The sequence below is a fragment of the Balaenoptera musculus genome, chromosome 20 (assembly GCF_009873245.2).
Source record: "Balaenoptera musculus isolate JJ_BM4_2016_0621 chromosome 20, mBalMus1.pri.v3, whole genome shotgun sequence".
Lineage (NCBI taxonomy): Eukaryota > Metazoa > Chordata > Mammalia > Artiodactyla > Balaenopteridae > Balaenoptera > Balaenoptera musculus.
In genome coordinates, this window is record NC_045804.1 from 17,112,055 (window position 1) to 17,133,260 (window position 21,206).

The window sequence follows — 21,206 nt, forward strand, 5'->3', positions numbered from 1 at the left end:
CAGCATTAGAAAAGTGTTGATTATACCATCATAATGTTCCATGGGGCCATGAATCTAGTTATGAGTATCCTCTCTGCACAACTTACTCATCGTATTGGACTTGGAGTCAGAAAACGTGAGTTTGAGTCTTAGCACAGCCATCTGGCGTTTTAGTCTTGAACTAGTCCCTTAATACCTTTGTGTCTATTTCTTCATCTGTAAAATGAAGATTATTCCTCCTTACCTACCACAGTGACGGCCAACTCACATAATGTAAGTTCTATGTAGACCTGCGGGCTGCACAGATATAAGGTATTAATGCCTTATTGTGAAAAGCATAGAGTTACTGAGAAGTAGGAGTATGCTGTTGGCCACAGAGAATGTCATTTGTAAAGAATCAGTTTATAAAGTCCTATCCTTAAAAAAGGGTGAATGTTTCTCTTGCGTGATTTGAATGTTCTCATTGCTTGGAGCCTAAGGGTTGACATCTAAAATTCTGTTTCTTCCTGTTTTCTTAATGTTTCAAAGTTCTTAGGGGTTTAGTATTTTATTAAGGCTGTTGTATAGAACTAGAAATGTATTTCCCAGCTGTTGTTGTTTTAAGAAAAGAGGTGCCTTTAGATAGTCCACAGAACCTCTTTAGCATGTAAGATAGGAAAACTAAAGAATGTAACTGTATATAGCAAATTCCCATGGAAAGTGAGTTCAGAGTTTCAAGTTGGAATGCCCAGGTTCAACTTCTCTCATTTGCAATACTGGAAAAAGAAGTAGAGGCACCCTGCTTCCCCATCGCCCATTCACTGAAATTTAGAAGCTTCCTGAGTCCTAAGACAAATACTCTGGTCTGGAGATTGGAGATCCCTATTATAAAAGGGAGAATGAAGTAGAAACAGGAATTTCAGAGTTCAACAGCGTGAGGAGTAGAGAGAGGGCCAGGGCTTCTGGCCATTGTGGGATCCCAAGGACACTACCTATTACACTCGTCCTTAGCCTCCAGGGACTGGCCCCCCTACGTCCTTTTTCCCTGTAGCTACCTGTTGCTTGTGACTAAAGTTCACCTCTTTTTCTAATCCAAGGTGGAACAGAACAGCATTTCACAGCTTCTCTTCTACCTTCCTGTCCCCAAAACAAATACACAGATCTTTGAAGATCCGTAAGGGTTTATACTATATGGCATAACAACTGTTGGGTGAGAAGAACCAATAAGGGGAACCTTACAAAGGGTCCAAAACAATCTGTCAATATTCCTGATAGTTATTGGAATGTAGATGGAACAAGGCCTTGATCTTTTCACGTCACAGCTTGGTCTGTAACCATGCTTTCATTTTGACAATCCTGCTTACCACTCACATTGGGGAATGGCAAATGTCAAGAGTGCTTTTCACAAGGAAAGCTCCAGACAATCTGCCTAGACCCTCCCTTCCTTTCTTTCTTTCTCTTTCTCTCTTCCTCCCCTTCCTTCCTTCCTCCCTTCCTTCCTTTCCTTTCTTCCTTCCTCCTCTTCCTTCCTTCCCTCCCTCCCCTTCCTTCCTTCCTCCCTCCCTGCCCCCTCCCTCCCCCCTCCCTTCCCTTCCCTTCCTTCCTCCCTTCCTTCCTTCCTCTCCTCCTCTCTTCTTCTCTTCCCCTCTCTCTCTCTTTGCAGACCTATTTAGGCTACATAGATGATGATATTTGTTGAATGGATATCTTGAAGATGGTGAGTCTACATGTAGAACTGGCATTGGCAGTGTAAATAAGAGCTCAGAAGTTAGAATTTGAAGACTTGAACTTGAATTCAGTCACTTAATTTCTGAGCCTCAATTTTCTCATTGTAAAACGGGAACAGTAGTAATATTTAATATTTAGATCGTGAGAATTAAATAAGATAAATGTTGATTATAGTTCTTTGTAAACTGCAAATCACAACTCAATTGTTAGTTTATTATTCACTTTAAAGAAAACCCTGACTCTGTCTTTCCTCACACAAAAAATCCGTAAAACCAACAAAGTAACCAACCCATATGAAAGGAGCTAGGCTCCAGGTGGCTGCTGCGGAAGAAGCCAGCCCGAGAAATGTCAGCAGGAATGACAGCTTCCTTTCCCTCTAGCTGCCAGCCATCGGGCTCCTGCAGACCCTGCTGGGGCAGCCCTGGAGCAGGTGGAAGAAGGGTGCCAGTTCCCCAAGTAAGGAGTAATAATGGGAAGGGAGAACAGGGTGAAATACCAGCCAGAGCAGGGAGATGAACAGCTTGGTGGCCGCCCCACTAGTGATCCATTATCTATGTAAAGTGGGCCCGTGTCAGAAACTGCCTGCCTAAGGATCAAATCACCTTCCACTTAATCCTCAGTTATTCTCTAAGTGTGATTTCAGTTATGAAGAAAAAAAGACTGGAGGAAATATGCCAAAATTGTTTTCTGTGATTGCCTCCAAATTTTGAAAAAAAAAGTTTGAGCTCATCCTCCCAATATTTTAATGCATTTATTATTCTATTAGTTGGTGTCCATTTTAAAATGTACAAAAAAGGAATTTTTAAAAAGAATGAAGAGAAAAACAAAAGTTAAAGGAAGTTCTATTATTTCTCCATCTTAAAGACAACTGATCTTAGATAGTAGGTCGTAGGTGGGTTTTTCTGCTTTATTATTTCTTACATTTTATACATTTTCTACAATAAGCATTTGTTACTTTATAATCAGGAAAAATAAAAACTTAATGTGTATACAGTTGTTTTTATTTTTAACTCAGCAGTATAACTGTCAAAATTCCAGTCCTTTGCAACTAACTTGCTGCTTGACTAACAATAACAGTTAAATGAATCTACCTTTGTATCTAAGCTTGTCTGTGTGCAATATATTTTGTTAGCCTTGTTCTTTCTTTAAGGCTGATTTAATTTAAGGTCTGGTCTGTAAGATACTCTGTGGTCCTGCGAGTAAAAGTGTGTATGTAAGTGCCTCCTGACTCTCACGGTTGTCCTTGGACACCCTCCTGGCACTCAGCTCAGTGCTGTGCTTCCAGGCTGAACTTAACGATGGTTGAATGCCAGTGTGACCAAGGTTGACCAGGATAGATGGTGACAGTTCTACTAAGCTTCATGGAAAGGAGATGAGAAGTTTCTTTCTATCCAAAAATATTTCTTTTGGAATGCAAGTTTGAAATATTTCTTGAGGGAATATATGCTTTTATTAGGATGTACATGTAATAAACTTTTGTTCTGTACTATAGAAATAACAAAGATGAATCAGACATGCTACCTGCCCTCAAAGAGCTCATAATCCAGGACCACCTATTCAGTTGTGCAGTTTGGGCACAAGCTGTGCACAAGGTCAACTGGCAAGTGGGGGTTAACATCCGGCCCACACTCCAGTTGCCCTGTGAGCCGTGTACCCTGACGTGGGCTGTAACTGCCCAGCTGAGTAGGGTTGCCACATTTAGTACATGAGGATATAGGATGCCAAGTTAAATTTGAATTTCAGAAAGACACCAAATAATCTTTTAGTGTAAGTATATCTCATGCATTGTTTGGGACATACTTATACTCAGGGCTTTATCTGGCAACCCTAGCCCTGAGGAAGAGGAAAAGGGGTGCCTTTTTACTCATACAAGGTGCTGGGGCTTTAGGAGATGGGGACAAGGGTGGCTACATATACCTAGATGACTGCTTTTTTCTAATTCATCCACCTAGGAGGGGTATTTTTTTTCTTATTTGTATGCAGGCCAACTGGTGTCCCTGACACAATCCAGTGAGGGTGAAAGATGTGTAAACGTGATGATGTAAATAGTTAAGTTTTATAACTTACGTGGGTTCCAGTGGACTATGGAGGAAAGTATGGTCCATTTTACCTGAGAAAATCTGCAAATATTTCACAAATAGTAGTTCTTGATCCTGGTCTTGAAAGATGAGTGACAGGGAAGATTGATGAGGACCATTGTGCTGCGCTGAGGAATTCCAGCTCTGCAGCGCTGGGCAGAGATGGTGGAGGGTGTGCCTGCGCCAGAACCAGCACATTTTTATTATTTACATACTAACTGGTACTTGGGAATTTACGGATGCGTTTTGTGTACAGTTACTTATCTTAGGCTTCATATGGCATATTCAGTTTCACTGGAGGGAAGAATAGGAATTAGTAGGAAATCAAAGGCTTCATTTTTCCGAAATGACTGAAGCTTAACCTCTTTAAATATCAATTGCTGTTATACTTTAGCCTTTTTTAAAAGGAAAGAAATGCTACATACATCTTTGGTGTCTGAAGCAAAGTATTATAAACACTACGTTAATGAATAAGGATCTTCATTACAAACCATAATCACATGGCGATTATGCAAGAACTATTGGAATGTACAGGACTTGGCCCTGGGAGTCATTAAGTAGGCCCAGTGTGCCCTGTTTTTTTGAGTTTGTTGTACTTTTTCTTGTTTTTAATGGTTTTGCTATCAGCTTTTACTTGAGGAATTCAAGTGAGTTGTGTCAGTCTGCCTGCCTCTGACAATTCCCCCTCGTCTAATTTGCTGCTTCTTGTCAGCTGTGAGCTAAGAAAGGCAACCTCCAGGACCCTTGAGTTGTCTGTAAAGTGAGAGCAACTAGGCTCTGATGAGAGCCGGAGGAGCTTCCTGCCAGCAGGGCCATGTCGTGAAGTCCCTGGGTCCCTTTCTTCATAAAAAAAATGTTAAACTTTTATTTTCCAACTGTTGGTATTTAAAACATTTTCCTCAACCTGAAAGTTCTTTTATTTTTCTTCTGATTTTAGAAGAAATTAGAATATTTTTGTGGGCCCTTGCCCCTGTGCCCGCTGTGCCTGCTGTGCCCAGTGGATAAGTTGGTACTACCTGTGAGTAGTCACTTGAACCTCATTTATTGTGTTTTTTCAGTTCTAGAGTTAGAGAATTTTGCATATATCTTGGTTCTTGGCTATGTTCTAGATAGTTGAAATTGTTCAGTAAATTGGCCTCCAGATAAATGAGGTGTTTTTACTGGGCACATTGAATCCATGCTCGGAGAGGGTGGAGCCTGAAGGAGCAAACTGGGTTGTGTAGGGTTAAAGGAGGGCAGAATGTGGAGAGAAGGCAAGTTCTGAAATATCTTGAACATAAGGGATAATTGCAAACTGGTAGAAAACTCTGGAAAGCATTTTAATAAAGAGGAATGCTATGGATAAAAATCACAGAGGTAGGGACTTCCCTGGTGGCGCAGTGGTTAAGAGTCCGCCTGCCAGTGCAGGGGACACGGGTTCGAGCCCTGGTCTGGGAAGATCCCACATGCTGTGGAGCAACTAAGCCCGTGCGCCACAACTACTGAGCCTGCGCTCTAGAGCTGGTGAGCCACAACTACTGAGCCCATGTGCTACAACTACTGAAGCCTACGCACCTAGAGCCTGTGCTCCACAACAAGAGAAGCCACCGCAATGAGAAGCACGCACACCGCAACAAAGAATAGCCCCTGCTCAAAGCAACTAGAGAAAGCCTGCGCGCAGCAACGAAGACCCAACACAGCCAAAAATAAATAAATTAAAAAAAAAATCACAGAGGTAGAAGTTAAATGAGAAAGAAGAAGAAAATTGAACTGATTAGAGCACAGGGGTCATTTTAGGGCATCTCAAGCTAAAAGTGGAGGGAGGGAGGGAAAGTCTACTGTGGGTGCCAGGTGGAAGAGTTTGGATTTGCTGATGAATCAGTGATCATCTTAATTAAGTTTCTAATGAGAGAGCACCTACAAAACTGGGCACTAAGAATACTGTACATCAGTACGTCTTCATTTTCTTAATTTATTTAACCTTTTCTCCTAAGAGCTCAGAGGTTGTAATTTCTAGGTGATATATCTATCTAACTCATAATTAAGAGATCAGCCATTGCTGATATAAGTTAAAAATTACACAAATAAGAATGGACAGCAAAGCATAGTGGGAATATCGGTGAGGCCTGAACTCTGGTTTCAGCTCCCTCCTTGGATGTAAAATCTTACCCCCGTTTCTCACCTACAAAATAGCCAGGAGAGGAGAGGGAGGAGGAGAGAACTAGGCAAGCTTTCAGAGCTGCTCTGAGTATAAAATCTGATGATTCCATGTCTTTTTCACAAACTGGTACTAAAATATTCTTTAATATCTCAAAGTGGTCTGCTCTTGCCTATAGTAATTTTTAAAAATTATTTGGGGTGAAGTTTCTCATTTCATATTCCATGTGCATTATGAATTCCCCCTCTTTATCGTCCTCTGTCCTGCCTGCAGCACCAGGAGGATGGTTACAAAGACAGTAGGCTAAGAATTTGCTTCAGGGTAAAATCTAATGGAGAGTTTAAATGTAGTTGTCTGCCTAGTTGTAACATGATTTATTTGAAACATCCTTCCTTTGGTATTCAACTTAAACATTTAACTAGCAAAAAAAGAAGTTACAGACATTGGAGCGTGAGAAATCAAATGCATGCAGGATATGCAGAGTGGCCCCAATTCCTCTCCTTTCACTGTCCAGACTCTTGGTTGTTTTTAATAGTAGTCAACTTTTTCCCTTGATTAGGGGAAACCAAGAGTTGTAGGAGATGCTTAATAATACTTATCTCGCTAGCTTAAATTAATGGCTTCTAATGAGTCTTATCTTTTCTCTGTTAGAGAAGTCTGTGTTATGAATAGTTATGAATAGCTTAACTATTGACGATCAATTGATCAGCTAAGAGAAAGCGGTATGACATCCTTTGCATCTAGTTATATTGTAAATGAAGCATACATGCTGATCATTCTGGATTGTTTTCTTTAAAACTTGTTGACTTGTTATCATAGTATTCAACACTTGGGGCTCAGATGTATAGACTCTGAAATGGTAGTTATTTTCCTGTTGAACATTTGGTATAGTGTGCATTATTCCAGGGCCAGAAGAGAAGTGTAACAAGGAAGGAGTGATCTGCGGCCCTTGAAACCTACACTGAGATCACCATTCATTCATTCAACACAAATGTATCAACTTGTCACTATGTTCAAGGCACTATGCTAGCCCTGGATCCATCAGTGAAACCAAACAGACACAAGTCCTGTCCTTACGAGGGAAGGCCAGCAATAAATAGAATAAATAAGTAAAGACAGTAAATGAGTAAAGTATATAGTATGTTAAGAGGTGATCCCTACTGTGGGGGAAAAGAGCAGGATAAAGGGAGATGAAGTGGGGGTGGGGGGGTAGGCCTTGTGGGAAAGGTGACACTGGAGCAGAGCCCTGACTTTGAGGCAGAGAACCATGTGGATGTATAAGGGAAGAGCATTCTAGGTAGAGGGAACATCAGAGTATCTTCTGCGTGCCAGGCATGCTGTGCTAAAGACCTGCAAGGACAGAGATGAATAAAACATGGCCCCGCCCCCAGGGAGCTGACAGGCTAGAGACAAGATTCAGACTTGCAAATAAATGCAGTGGTAAAGTTGTATAAGCTCTATGGTGGATAGAATTTTTTATTTAACCTGCACTGAATAATAACAAACTAAGTTAAAGTATCAGACATTACTCCCATTTCAAGAATGAAACTAGTGTAAGTGACAAACTGAAGCACCTCTTACCAGAAAAGCTTCACATCCTCTGCCCTGAGCTGATTTCTTCCTCAGAGTCCCTGCCTCTCACCGAGGCCCCTCACTCTCAACCTGCTGTCACGGCTGCTTCTGAGGGCTGTTTGATCTTTAGCTTCAGGCCTCGTCTGGGCCTTGACGTAACCGTCGTTAAGCTGAAGATCGGCGTGCTCATTTCCCCTTAATGCAGAGTGAATCTTGGCCCTCTGGGAGAATGCACTCTCTTGGCGTCGTTTGCGGCCAGTGCCTGCATTGTTGGGAAGAGAGGAATTCTCAGGTGCCCCACTGCTCGCCCACCCGACCCGATGTCATAGATTCCTGACATCCCAGGCAGAGGACAATTTTTCAGGTTCCTCTCAAGACCATCGTTCAAGCTCTCACTTCCTTTCATTCCTGCCTCCTCTGACAGTGATGGCAAAGGCCTCCCTCCCCCACGCATTCTCACCTCATGCTCTACTCTGACAAGTAGGTAGGATTTTTAATCCCGTTTTTATGGTTGAGGAAGAAACAGGTGCTGAGAAGTTCAGTGATCTAGCCCAAATCACCCAGCTATGAATGGTGGAGCCTGTACTTTTTGTGTGGCACCAAGCCACCTGTCCAGCAGGGGACTTGCCTCTCCTCCCTTGCTTTCTGCCCACCTTGGGCTTGCGTTCAAATGGAAGGCGTGTGTGTGCATCACTGATGGCGAGGCGCCGACCCTTCCTGGGCGCGCTCACTCTGAGACCCTTTCTCAGAGCTGTCTCTCCTGCAGCAGCCCCCTCACAGGCTGCCGGGCTGCCCAGCATGAAGCTGCTGGGATCATCTTTCTCATCATCACAATTCTTCCTCCTCCAGCACCTTCTTTAGTTTCCTGTTGCTTTTTATACTAAATCTCCTTTCTTAGTTTGGCATTCTGAGTCTTCCTTTGATTGGCTGCCTACTCCCCATCTCTCTAAAAAGACCGTTTTCAGCCCTGAGGGCTCTGGCTCAGCTGCCTCCACCACCCACATGGGAATTAGGAGCATGGAAGACCTGTCCCTTCTCCTCCAGGGCCTCCTTCCTCTTCAGCAGTGTCTCTACGATACTATAGGAATCTTCCCAGATGACCCCATGCCAGTGAAGCTGTGCCCATAAGCTGTGTCCCCTCAGCATCATTCATTTATGTTTGCTGGTGTGTTACTTGGTAGTGGTCCCTGAATATTTACTTGGTCTCCCCAGCCAGATTGTACTCACTTTAGAGGCACAAACTGAATCTCATAATTCCATAAATACCCGAACAGAGTCAATTCATGTTAATGGTCTGATCAACTAATCTATTTTATCTTTAACTTACTGGGCTTATAAATTGTGAATTCTGAAAATTTTCACTTTTGTTTACAAAAGGCTCAAATTCTAACAACCAGAAAATAAAGTTTAAGGCCCCCGGCACACTCACTTCTTAATCCATTTCAGGGTTTCCAGTTGTTCACAATTCATTATTCTTACCAAGGGTGTATTGCCCTTGCTCAGCATTGAATGATATGGAAATAATTGGCCTTTCTTTACTGCATAACTGACTTTACTTTTGTTAGCAGGTTAAAATCAGCCCTTCCATTTCACTGCAGTTATTATATTGGTGGCATTTTTATTTAAGGGAGGGAAAAAAAGCTTTCTTCCACATGAACTTTTGTTGCAAATCAGTTTATTGGGGCCAATCAATGGGCAGGACCTATGAAAGGGTGTGGATTATCTGGTTAGTCCTTTGTGTGGCAAAAGGCTTAGATACTGCTTAGTACTTGGCTCATTCTTCATCATGTAAAGAAGTGGTTTTTCTGAAGGATCAACACCTGACAGAGCCCTGCCTTTTTCATGGTAATGTTTTCACCTGAGTTGCTTCTTATGGTACTAAGCATTAGTTAACTAATACTTATTTAACCTTGGAACAATGTTTATCATAATCCGATTGGCAGATAGTCGTTTTATTTAGGCCTTTTCTTTATTGCATCAGGACTAGAAAATCTCAGTGAAGAGTATGCTGGGAACAATTTTTTCCAAGTAAGTTGTCACTCAGCTTTTTTTCTTTCCATCAAGGGGCATGTTTTGGCGTTATAGACTCAGACTAGTAGCCACTAGTAGTTGGATTTCTCTTTCTGGGTTGAGCTCTACTTTCATTTTTAAAGCTGGCCTTCTCATTTCATGCTGCTGGCAACTTTTTCTCCAAAATGTTCTCCAGTGTGATTTACGATATTAATATATTCAGAGCTGGTTTTTCATGGTAAAGCTTCCTCATGAGTATCACCACTAATTAATATACACAATGACCCAGCACAATTTAATTATTTGGTAATGTTTTTCGGTGTTTTCTTAAAGATGATGCTTACAAGTCAAGGCCTGAACTTCCCTGGGTCATGACCTCTCTGCAGTGTTTGCAGTCTTGTTAAACAAGAGGAAAAGCAGAACATAAATTAACATCTCCATTATGAGTTGCTCTACATTTCCCAGTCTTAACACTCTGAAGAGCACAGTCACTGGTAACGTAAGACAGAGTTTCACTAGGAAAATGGCAATTCCAGCCTTCTGGAATGGGTAAGAAGCCATTCTTCTAGGGCCAATGTTGTCCTCTGTAAGAGAGGGGCAAGATGAGGGGGTTGGAATTATGGACTATGGAACATTAAAAACCTAAGGAAAAAAGCAAAGTAACAGTTATCTTTAATTGTAATGAAGATATACCAGCCTGTGTGGCTTTTGGCATCTATGAGCCTTCAAGGATATGTTCCTAAGTTTACAAACAGAATTTTAAAATAGTTGAGAAATAGTTCGAGTGTAAAAGCACCACTTTTCTGTTACACAGTAGAAGTTTATACATCTTTATGTGTTCGTAATTACCCCAACACCCCAGTTTTTGTTTTTGTTATTTTGCCTTCGGATTTATCTATTTCTGCTCCTTCTGGCTTGGATGTCCTTCCCCTTCGTCTCCTAATCACCCCACTCACTCCTTAAGACTCGGTTCAGATATTGTCTCTTCCAGAGAAAAAGATGTTTCTCTGCCACACGTTTCTTCCCTCTACCATGACATCCTATGTGCAATACCTCTACCTTTCCATATTGTATTGTAATGATCTGTTTTGTATCTGTCTCTCTGTATATACAAGGTCTATTCCGTATTCATCCAGGGGCTTGGTAAAGGTCTGTTGACAATGTGTTTGATTTTTAGCTAGTTGGTTTCTTGAATAATAACAATGATTACCCTTTAATGTGTATACTTCAGCGGTATACTTCTCTCTCACAGTCTTTGCACAGGCATTTGATATGCCAGTTACTAATTGTACCAGAAAGCCTCACCCTTGTTTCTTTGGTTAGGCCTTTGTTTACGTTGGTGCACCATCCATTCTTGGCACAACAGATGGACAAAATAAAATCAGTAAGACTGAGAAAGGCTAGCACGCCTTGTTAGCAATAGTGGTTTAATATTTACGAAACCCCAATGGAAATTGTTTTGGCATCTGATCTTCAATTTCTTAAACTCTTTTCCTACATTTAATTTAACTTTCACATAATTTTTAAATTTTCTCATTTATTTTAATGCCCTGAGTTTCTAAGATCTGTGAAAGGTTTAATGATTTTATTAAAGGCTTATCTGTGGAATGAGTGTGTATCATAAATCTAGTGACATAGTTTAAAATCCATTCCTCTTCCATTTTCCAAGTAAACATTTTTAAAACGTGTTTTTGTTCGTGAAAAAAGGCAGTATACAATTTTGGATTCTGGATCTGGTTTCCATTCCTGGCTCCATCATTTATTAGTTATTAGACCTTGAACAAATTAGTTAAATCTATAAGACTCAGTAGCTTCATCAGTAAAATAGAGATAATACTGATACTTAATTCTTAGGATTATAATGGACACTGAATGAGAGATTGATCTAAAGAGGTGCCATACTGCAAATAGGAGTAAATGGAAGTCTCCATATTGAGTGGTGAGGTACCCAGACTCCTTCCCCCATTGACTCCCATGTAGTATGTTGGGAACTAGTCTCTATAACCCTCAGGAAGGAGACTGGAAGATTCTCCGGGGAAAATGTACACATCCTGACCTTTGAGGGACCCCCAGTAATCAGCCAAGTCTTATCATCCTATCATGAAGCTCTCAGACTCAGAGCTTCCAGTCATTAGTTTACCTCTTAAGTATGAATAGTAATCCAACAATCACCAGACACTTGAAGAAAACCACCAATGAACAAATAAGAAAAAAAAAAAAGAAAAGAAAAAGGAACTCAGAGGAAACAAAGACAAAGCAGAGAAAAGAAGAAAACATTTTTAAAAATGTGTAGTATTCACAGAGATCTAAAATAAGGTAGTATCCATGAAATATAATAGGATGTAATTTTTTTAAAAAAGAAACATTCAGTAAATAAGAAAGAGTGACTTATCTCAAGGTTCACAATTTATAGAACATACGGATAAAGAAAAGATTCTTTTAAAATTATATTTATTTTTAAAAGTTAGAAACAATGAGTCAGAAAATCAGAATGGTATCAGTCTTCTAGTCAGCAACACTGAAAATTAAAAGACAATAGAACAATGCCTTGAAAATTCTGCGGAGAAACTTGTTTCTAACCTTGTTCTCTATACCTAGGCAAACTATCAGGTGTAAAGTGTACAATATTAAGGGTGGAATAAACACATTCCCAGGTCTTAAAATTTTTACCTCCCATACACCCTTTCTCAGGAAGCTTTTGAAGTATATGTACCGTGGAAAAGAGAATAAATGAAAAAACAAAGGAAGGTGAGGAGACAGGGGATCTAACAGAGGAGAGAGGAAAGTTCTAGGGCTACAGCTGTGCAGCAGGCCTAGAGAACAGTCAGTTCAGATTGAACTTTGAGAACAGAGGACTCCAGGAGGGGAATGTCTTTGAGAAAAAACACCCAAAACTTTAAAATTCCCTAACATGTTTGAACATATTGGTATGATATCCGTGGCTGTATTTGTTTGGGATGAACTTGTGGTAAGTACTTGATAAACTAAGCAAAGGGGTGGGGGGGGGGGAAATGGCAATTATTAACTCTAATAAAAACAAAATGTTGCCCAAGAAAGGAAATTTAATAGTACACTACATGGCTTAGCTGTAAATCATATTTATATAATCATAATAAATACTGAATATAGATTTAACCAAAGACTGTGAAATAATTGGAAGGATGAGAAAAAGGACATATTGGTGTGGGGGACTGTGCAAAATTAATATTAACTCTCCCTTTTCCATAATAGGAATTCAGGAAATAATATTTAAAGCTGAAAAGAAAAATCTAAAAATAATAGTGTACCACTGTTATTTAAAGATAAGGAAATAAATACAAGAAGAAAAACTAAGAGAGTAGAAAATGGTTGCTTCTGGAGAGAGGGAATCAGGAATGGTGGCCTAAGCCTGCTATAGTTTTTAAGCATTCCTTGTATATTTTGGGGTTAAAAATTAAAAAGAAATTAAAGATATTAAATGAGACAATTATGTAAAGTATTTAGCACCATGCCTTTCACAGTTAACTGCTGCATAAATGTAAGCTATTATTATTATCCTACCTCTCCTAAAAACCGTAATAAAGCCTTGCTAAGTGGGTTGCATGGGGTTTCCATTCATTCATTTTATTTTTTTCCCAACCATACATATATTGATACTATGTTGGCTGTGAAAAATTAATTACAAACATATACTAAGGTATCTTTCTATTTGGTTTGTGTATCTTCCTGATTTACTGGTCCATGATGTCATTGATATGGATAAGGAGAAAGAGCTGCTGCCTCTTTCTGAACCACGTGCTGAAGAAAGTGTTGCTCTTTCTGAATCATGTTGTTGATACATTTTTTTAAGATTTTCGAGGGACTTCCTTGGCGGTCTAGTGGTTAAGACTCTGCTCTTCCACTGCAGGCAGGAACTAAGATCCCACATGCCGTGCAGCACGGCCCAAAAAAAAAGGATTTTCAAGAGGACAGTGCTGAGTTTTTTTCCTTCCCTTTTGCCTAATCATTTGCATTTCTGCGATTAAATAAATGGATATCGTTCAGGCTTACTCTGGTTTCCTAATCAGTCCTTTCCTATGTGTTTTAACACATTTTCTCCCTACGATCAGGGCCGCAAGCTTCTTATCATTGGGACCACGAGCCGCAAAGATGTCCTTCAGGAGATGGAAATGCTTAACGCCTTCAGCACCACCATCCACGTGCCCAGCATTGCCACAGGAGAGCAGCTGCTGGAGGCTTTGGAGGTGAGAATGAGCCAGTGGAGTGTACACCGTTCAAAGAAAGGAGTTGAGGCTGGGATTAATGCTAAGGGTGCCCCAGACATCGCACCTGGTGTTTAGTTTCTATGTTAACCTAGAACGCGGAACCTGGGATACACCGGCAGTCATTTTCAGGAATTAGAGGAAGAAGAGATAAATACAAGTGAGAGTGAAGTAATTCCTCATTCCTTGGTGGAAGCAGCATACAAACTGCCAGGAATGAATTACTTTGTGCCCAGCATGACTAATGCATATAGATTACATGGACCAGAAACTTGGAATGGGGGGAGGGAGTAGAGTAATCAATAAATAGAAAATTCAGTTATTCATAGTAGCTTTCAGCCCATTTACTTGCATTTAATAAATTGGAGCAATGGTTAAAGCCTTAGAAACTTGAAAAAAGCTATAGAAGTAAAAGCAACCCCTTTATTAACAAGTTCATAATGTGGAAATGTTTTCTCACATTTTTTTGAGGATGACATAGTCTTTAATTTTAAAAAATATATATCCTTTATTAAACTTTTGATTAATATTAATGTGCACAAATGACTTGATGAGGTGTTAGAAAATATTATCTAGTGACTTGCTCAGCAGTGAGAGTCAGGAAGGCTTCTTAAAATCCTCAAGACCCATATAATTGGGGCATACTCCCAACAAAATAGAAACTATCTATATGATAAATGTTTCCAGCTTACCTGTTTGAGCGGTTTTTGTGCTGGGGTTGAGTAAGAGAATTAAATTTAGTCTGCTTTGACACATACAGATTATTCCTAGAAAGGAATGTTAAAAATTTTAACTGATATTTATTATGGATTGGAGCTATTTTTCCCCCAGCAAATATATCTCTAAATTATAATCAAGGTCCGTAAGAAAACAGAGTTTAGGATACCAGTTTTCATTTTCATAATTGCACCTAATGGATTTCAGGAAAGTCAGGTTGGATTTTAAAATATGAGAGAATTCTGTCAGCTTGAACCAGTTAGGTAGTTCTTATCACTGTTCTTTTAAGGGTAAATGTGGGAATTAACTAATGTTGTTGATGCACTTATAGAAGTGCTTTCGTTTTTTTTATTGTTTTTGTAGCTGTTGGGCAACTTCAGGGATAAAGAACGCACCACAATTGCACAGCAAGTCAAAGGGAAGAAGGTCTGGATAGGAATCAAGAAGTTACTAATGTTGATCGAGATGTCCCTACAGGTAAGATGCTTCCTTCTCCGTATGGTTCAGACGTAGAAGCTTCACGATATATCCCAAGAGTTTTTATCATTCCCTCTCGCTGAGGTTTTAAGTTATAATTCTTTTATATTATTTCCAGAATCAGGTTGGTGTTAGTAGCCTGCTTCTGAGATCAAACAATAACTTATTGGTACTTTTCTTTCCCACTTCTTAAAATTCAAAAATAGAAGAAAAGAATATAGAGTTACTTTAAGTTTTAATTTAGGGAGTCACTAGGTCTTAGAACTAGAAAGGACTTAAAAGAACAATTGTTCTGCTGCCCCCTCATTTTAGAGGTGAGGGTCCTGAGTGTCCCACCGGTTGTCAATGAGTTATGTAGGGTCACAGCCAGTTATCTACAGGGGTCGGGGGGGTGGGATGGCGTTGTCCATCAGAGGTCAGGAAGCGACGCACAGACACCAAAAGGGGCCTGGGAGACAGTTTCAAGGGACAAGGTAATTGAGTGTACAGATTAGACTTCGGCTGTGTATGTTCTCCCCTGGCAGGGCTCCTAGAAATTTTATGCAAACTACTGTAGGGTTGAAACGTCCAGGATCACATAGAAAACTAAGCCCCAGGCTACTCCCAGGGCAAAAACAGATGAAACCTCTTTGGGACTTTCTCACGTCTACGGGCAACTTACCTTTCTTCTTTTTGTAACTCCACCCCTCCGTGTGCACATCCTGTGTCTTTTTGTCCTTATCTGACATACTAGTTAGATAATAAATGTATCACTTCCAAGCTTTGTTGAGTTCAGGGACCTTGGCTCTCACTCACTATTAAATCCACAGCCCCTGGAACAGAACTGGACACATAGTCGGGCACCCAGTAAACTTCTGTTGAACGACTCTCTCCTGGGTCTTAGGTGGACAGACTGGCTGCGTTCTTGAGAGTCGTGTGTTGTGCTCAGTCCTGCTCCTCCAGCAGTGTGAGCTGTGGGTGGATGAGGTGACATTTAAGTTTCACTTACTTCTGAAATAGGCTCTTGGACCAATGACAAATTGGAATCACGAAGCAAATGCTTTTTAATCTTTGCTGGTAAATTTTTTTATATATATATAAATTTATTTATTTTATTTTTATTTATTTTTGGCTGCATTGGGTCTTCATTGCTGTGCACAGGCTTTCTCTAGTTGTGGCGAGCAGGGCCTACTCTTTGTTGTAGCGCGTGGGCTTCCCATTGCGGTGCCTTCTCTTGTTGTGGAGCACGGGCTGTAGGCACGTGGGCTTCAGTAGCTGTGGCACGCGGGCTCAGTAGTTGTGGCTTGCGGGCTCTAGAGCGCAGGCTCAGTATTTGTGGCACATGGGCTTAGTTGCTCCACGGCATGTGGGATCTTCCTGGACCAGGGCTCGGACCCATGTCCCCTGCATTGGCAGGCGGATTCTTAACCACTGTGCCACCAGGGAAGTCCAGTAAATTTATTTTAAAATAAAATTGTAGCTTTCAGAAACCTAAAGTTTAATTTACTGAACTTTCAGCTGGACTATTTTAAAGCCAATTTATTTATTTTTCATTTTGAGCAGTAAATTAAAGTTACAGACAAATCACTTTGCTTAGGATTATTCTTGGTAAAGGTGCATATACATTCGCTCTCTCCTTGGAAAAGGTAAATTTGTCAGATAGTCAGCTCTAGTCTTCATTTTTTAAGTTTCAGCACAATTTTTTTTCAATAATTGCATAGAAGAAACTATGTGGGTTTTTCTCCCCAATCCCTACCCCTTCCTCTTCCTTTGATGCCCACCGGTCAGTGATCAAGTTAATGCCTCCTCTGTATGTGGGGTGGAAAGTGAGAGTGGGGCACTCAGGCCTAATCTTCAGCGACTGACACTTCATAGGCCTCTGAGTTTGAACCCCTTCACATCAAATGGATTTGGTGCAGGTGAGTGAATTCTCTTTAGATCTGCCTTAGAGAGACTGAGCCTAAGTGAAGAGGCACGTAGTTTAGCAGAATATAAGTCATGTTACCTCTCTGTTCACTATACACAATTCTGTTAAAACTTGCACGGTGCTGAGGATCTGCTCTGACTGGATGTCACCTGAGGGAATAAAGTCATTTATCTAGATTACTTTTTTCCTCCCTTTCTCTTGACTTTTAATTCCATAGCTACAGGCAAGTCAGTAAGTCCTTGCTCACACATATTAAATATATTTAATGGGCAAAGACCTGCAAGTACTGACTACAGCGGAACTCCAGCCAGTTCCTTTTTTTTTTAGAGAACTTGACAATTGACTCATATGTAATTCTATTCCCAAAGAGGAAAAATGTTTCTTTTGTTAAATATTCACACTTTTTCTTAGTCCTTTGTAGTCTGACCTCTTAACTTTTATACATTTGAAACTTCTGTTCAGATGTTTTTCTGGGATAGAGGAGAAGAAATCTTAAAAAAAAAAAAAAAAATGATTGGAGGGGGGAATCCAATTGCACATTTACCCACAGCTGCACTGAGCATTTGAAAGCTATTCCTGGAGGGCAGGGAGTTCCCTCTTGGGAAACAGACTCCTTGCCCTGGAACATTTTTTAAAAGTTAGGTGTGTTTCTTACAATAAAAATTTATTGTGTTTCTTACAATAAAAATTCTTCTTAAGGAATTAAATTTTTATAAATTTGTTTGTTTAATTTAATTTATTTTTGGCTGCATTGAGTCTTCGTTGCTGCGCGCGGGCTTTCTCTAGTTGTGGCGAGCGGGGGCTACTCTTCGTTGCGGTGCACCGGCTTCTCATTGCGGTGGCTTCTCTTGTTGCAGAGCATGGGCTCTAGGCGCACGGGCTTCAGTAGTTGTGGCACGCGGGCTCGGTAGTTGTGGCTCGCAGGCTCTAGAGCACAGGCTCAGTATTTGTGGCGCACGGGCTTCGTTGCTCCGCAGCATGTGGGATCTTCCCGGACTAGGGCTTGAACCCGTGTCCCCATGCATTGGCAGGCAGATTCTTAACCACTGCACCACCAGGGAAGCCCCATTAAAGATGTTTTTAATGATCATTTTTTAGATTACTTCACATCTCTGGTGGACCAATGAGAATAAAATATAATTAAACAAATTAGTAGAAATATGAATATGAAATGAAAATGAGTAGGGATAATTAATAATAACAACCTGAACCTACAACCTGAGCCAGAACTAACTCCCCCATCTTTTTTTTAGACTCACAATGCGGTTCTCAGTCACAAGAGACCTGGATTATCCAGAGAGCATGTCAGAGGAATCCGTCCCACTGTTCTTTTTTTTTTAGTTTCAGCACAATTTTTTTCATTAATTGCAAAGAAGAAACTATGCAAGAGAGACCAAGGCTAAGAAAAGCTCATGTCCATTATATAGAGTTAATAAGCTATTTTTTAGTTGCTTAATCAACACCAATTGGTTTCTTCAGTTTTGGTCTCACTTTTTTTTTTTTTTAAGAATTATTTATTTATTTATTATTTTTGGCTCTGTTGGGTCTTCGTTTCTGTGCGAGGGCCCTCTCCAGTCGCGGCAAGCGGGAGCCACTCCTCACCGCGGTGCGCGGGCCTCTCACCATCGCAGCCTCTCCCGTTGCGGAGCACAGGCTCCAGACGCGCAGGCCCAGCAGCTGTGGCCCATGGGCCCAGTCGCTCCGCGGCATGCGGGATCCTCCCAGACCAGGGCCCGAACCTGTGTCCCCCCGCACCGGCAGGCAGATTCTCAACCACTGCACCACCAGGGAAGCCCTTGGTCTCACTTTGATGCCTTCGATGAACCCTATGAATTGGATGCCATGTGCACCCCCATGAATGGGCAGCCCCGGTCTCACACTTGGTGGCTCTCAGTGCTGCCTCCTCACCCGGTGCTAGCTAAAGGAGCGCTCAGCTGAGGTGCCTGTGGATGACCAGCTGGGTCATTCGCAACCTCGTGCATGGCGATTCTCTATGCTGGGAAATCCCATTCACTTCCCCTGAGTGACACAGTCTGCTTTGCTGTGTATCAGAATACTGGTCAAGGAGCAGGTAGCACATTTCTGTGACTCAGCAAAGCACTAAGGAAGTATAAACCCGATCATTTTCTTGGCATGAAGTAAGTGCATCATTATTAGAAGGCACCACTAACCCGTCGTCTTTATTTCTTCTGATGTGTTTAGATGGATCCTGAATACCGTGTGAGAAAATTCTTGGCCCTCTTAAGAGAAGAAGGAGCGTAAGTACATGCAACACTTAAGACCGCCAGCCAGACTTCCCACTCTTTTAAACCCATGTGCCTATTCGAAGAGTTGCTGTACAGTGCATGTGAATTTGAATTCTCAACCTCTCTTGGACAACTTTGTTTCCATTTATTAGAATTCTTCGCTGTGTTGTAGGTCTAGGAGACCAAGCAAAGAAATGGGTTGTACCGTTGGTTTGCTCTCCCTGTCCTGCTTTGCAAAACTTCCCTGTCACAAGGCAGGAAAAAGCTCGATGGTACATATTTATTGGAACCTGCTTTTAAATTGCATGGAGCGCAACCATTTTCTTTTGTGAAATGCTCATCTAATAGCAAATACGTAGTGAAAAATGTAGAAAAACCACTAAGAAGCTTTTAGTGTGGTTTTGTGATGAACGGCTTTTTGCAGACCATCATCTGTTTTTTGTGTTTTGGATATTTCTTTTTTAGTAGCCTCCTCGACTTTGAAAATGAACTATTTTCAGACACAAAGTGACCAAGGAAAGTGACCAGGGTGAAGGTGGCCTGGGATCTTCACTCGACTTACTCAAGATACTGGACAAATTGAAATGTTCCCTGCCTTCAACACGTGCTCCTTCTGCATGATTAGTGCAATGAAACTCCCTTCCTTGTGCTTATTGAGATACTCAGTTTTGTGGAAGGTATAAATTTGCTTTAGAATGCTGTGCTCACCTTTCCGTGCAAGCTGATTCCTTCTTGCTCAGTCTTTAAACGTGGGAAACATACTGTACTTGTGAACACTACACATTCTAAGCTCCCTACCACCACCTGTCACCTAAAAACTCTCAATAAACGCAACGATGTGGCAAAATAACAGTTCCCGGAGTAGAAGGAAGACTTTCTACATGTAAACCAGGAGCAGTGAATAGAGGTATGGGTTCAAAGGGATTATTTTGTAACTTCCTTGTGCTAACACTAAAGGTAATTGGATACATGGTTAAAGGTTCTCCCAGAAGCCTGGTTATCTTTGCCTAAAGAAACAGGGCTTTGAATTTCTAAGATGCTGTTCTCAGTCATTTTCAGAGATGTTTCCAAGTTGCAGTCAGGAGATCTTTCTTAACAGAAAGTCAGATTATTACCATGTTGGCTGTGACACCCCCTTAATATAAGTAATTTGCTCTGTGGCAAGAGATATGCTAATCATTACCACTTGGTAGATGTTGTTAACAGCTTGTGAGAGATGTGTATGGAAAAAGCACACACCCCTAAACAGAAAGGCGTCATTAAAGTAACTTAAAACCCTCTCAGCACTCATTAGTGTCCAACTCTAAATGGGTCAATCCCTTAGTTTAATATTAAAGGCTTATTTAGTATCACCACTTTTCTTTTTTCCTTAGCTTAATGACTTACTTAGAATATATCCTTCCTTTAAATTATCTGTACTACCTAGCATCTAAATAAAACACTATTTTCCAGAAAAAAATAAACCACTTTCTAGTCCTCTCCCCTCAGTCCTTTAACATCCATTCCAATACACTGAAGACATTTCCTTTCCCCACTATGCACTTCTTCCAAAGAGAAGGAGAACGGTGGTGTAAGCCGAGTTTGAAGAAATTTAATCAGGTCGTCATGTTTGGTGAGGAGACTTGTGGAACATGCCACTCTCTCCCCGTTGCTGCTTAAACTTCTAGGACAAGCGATCAGGAGCCACCTGAAGGTACCTAACACCACCTGTAAGGCTTGTCACGCATAAGGTACTTGGGTGTAGCTCTGTCATCTGTCCCCGTGGTAGAAGGTAAATTATCTCCAGATCTTGCTCTCTGTATATTTTTGGTAGACTTGTATGTCACATCTACTTTCTTTTGGGTTTTCATCTCTAGCTTATTTTGTGGCTTTTTTTTTTTTTTTTTTTTTTTTAGGTGGATTGTATTGTGAAATTCTGTGATTGCTGGTGGCCAGTATCCTGGATTCCCTTATCTGTTTTAGATCTTGCCTCTTTTTTCTCTTCCCATGAAAGCAGCACACATTGTATTAACTTATGTCTTGTTAAATAAGGTTAATGTCTTTGTGTTTTTCCAAAACTATATTGAAAAAATATAAATATTATATTGTTTAATGCAAATGAAGGAATGCAATAAAGAGTACATATACTTGAAAACA

General features: G+C 40.7%; 1 protein-coding gene across 2 annotated transcripts in view; it reads left to right on the forward strand.

The window, feature by feature from the left end:
* The window catches only part of NSF (N-ethylmaleimide sensitive factor, vesicle fusing ATPase), a 161,542-nt gene extending 140,336 nt beyond the window's left edge, over positions 1 to 21,206 (forward strand). Inside the window, exons 18-21 of one of the 2 annotated variants that reach the window (XM_036836863.1) lie at positions 13,572 to 13,706; positions 14,805 to 14,918; positions 19,027 to 19,082; positions 19,536 to 21,206. In XM_036836863.1, the coding sequence (XP_036692758.1) occupies positions 13,572 to 13,706; positions 14,805 to 14,918; positions 19,027 to 19,082; positions 19,536 to 19,581 (351 nt within the window). In that variant the 3' untranslated portion in view covers positions 19,582 to 21,206. Of the gene's footprint in view, positions 1 to 13,571; positions 13,707 to 14,804; positions 14,919 to 19,026; positions 19,087 to 19,535 lie in introns of both variants that reach the window. The other variant, XM_036836864.1, reaches the window with a different exon arrangement.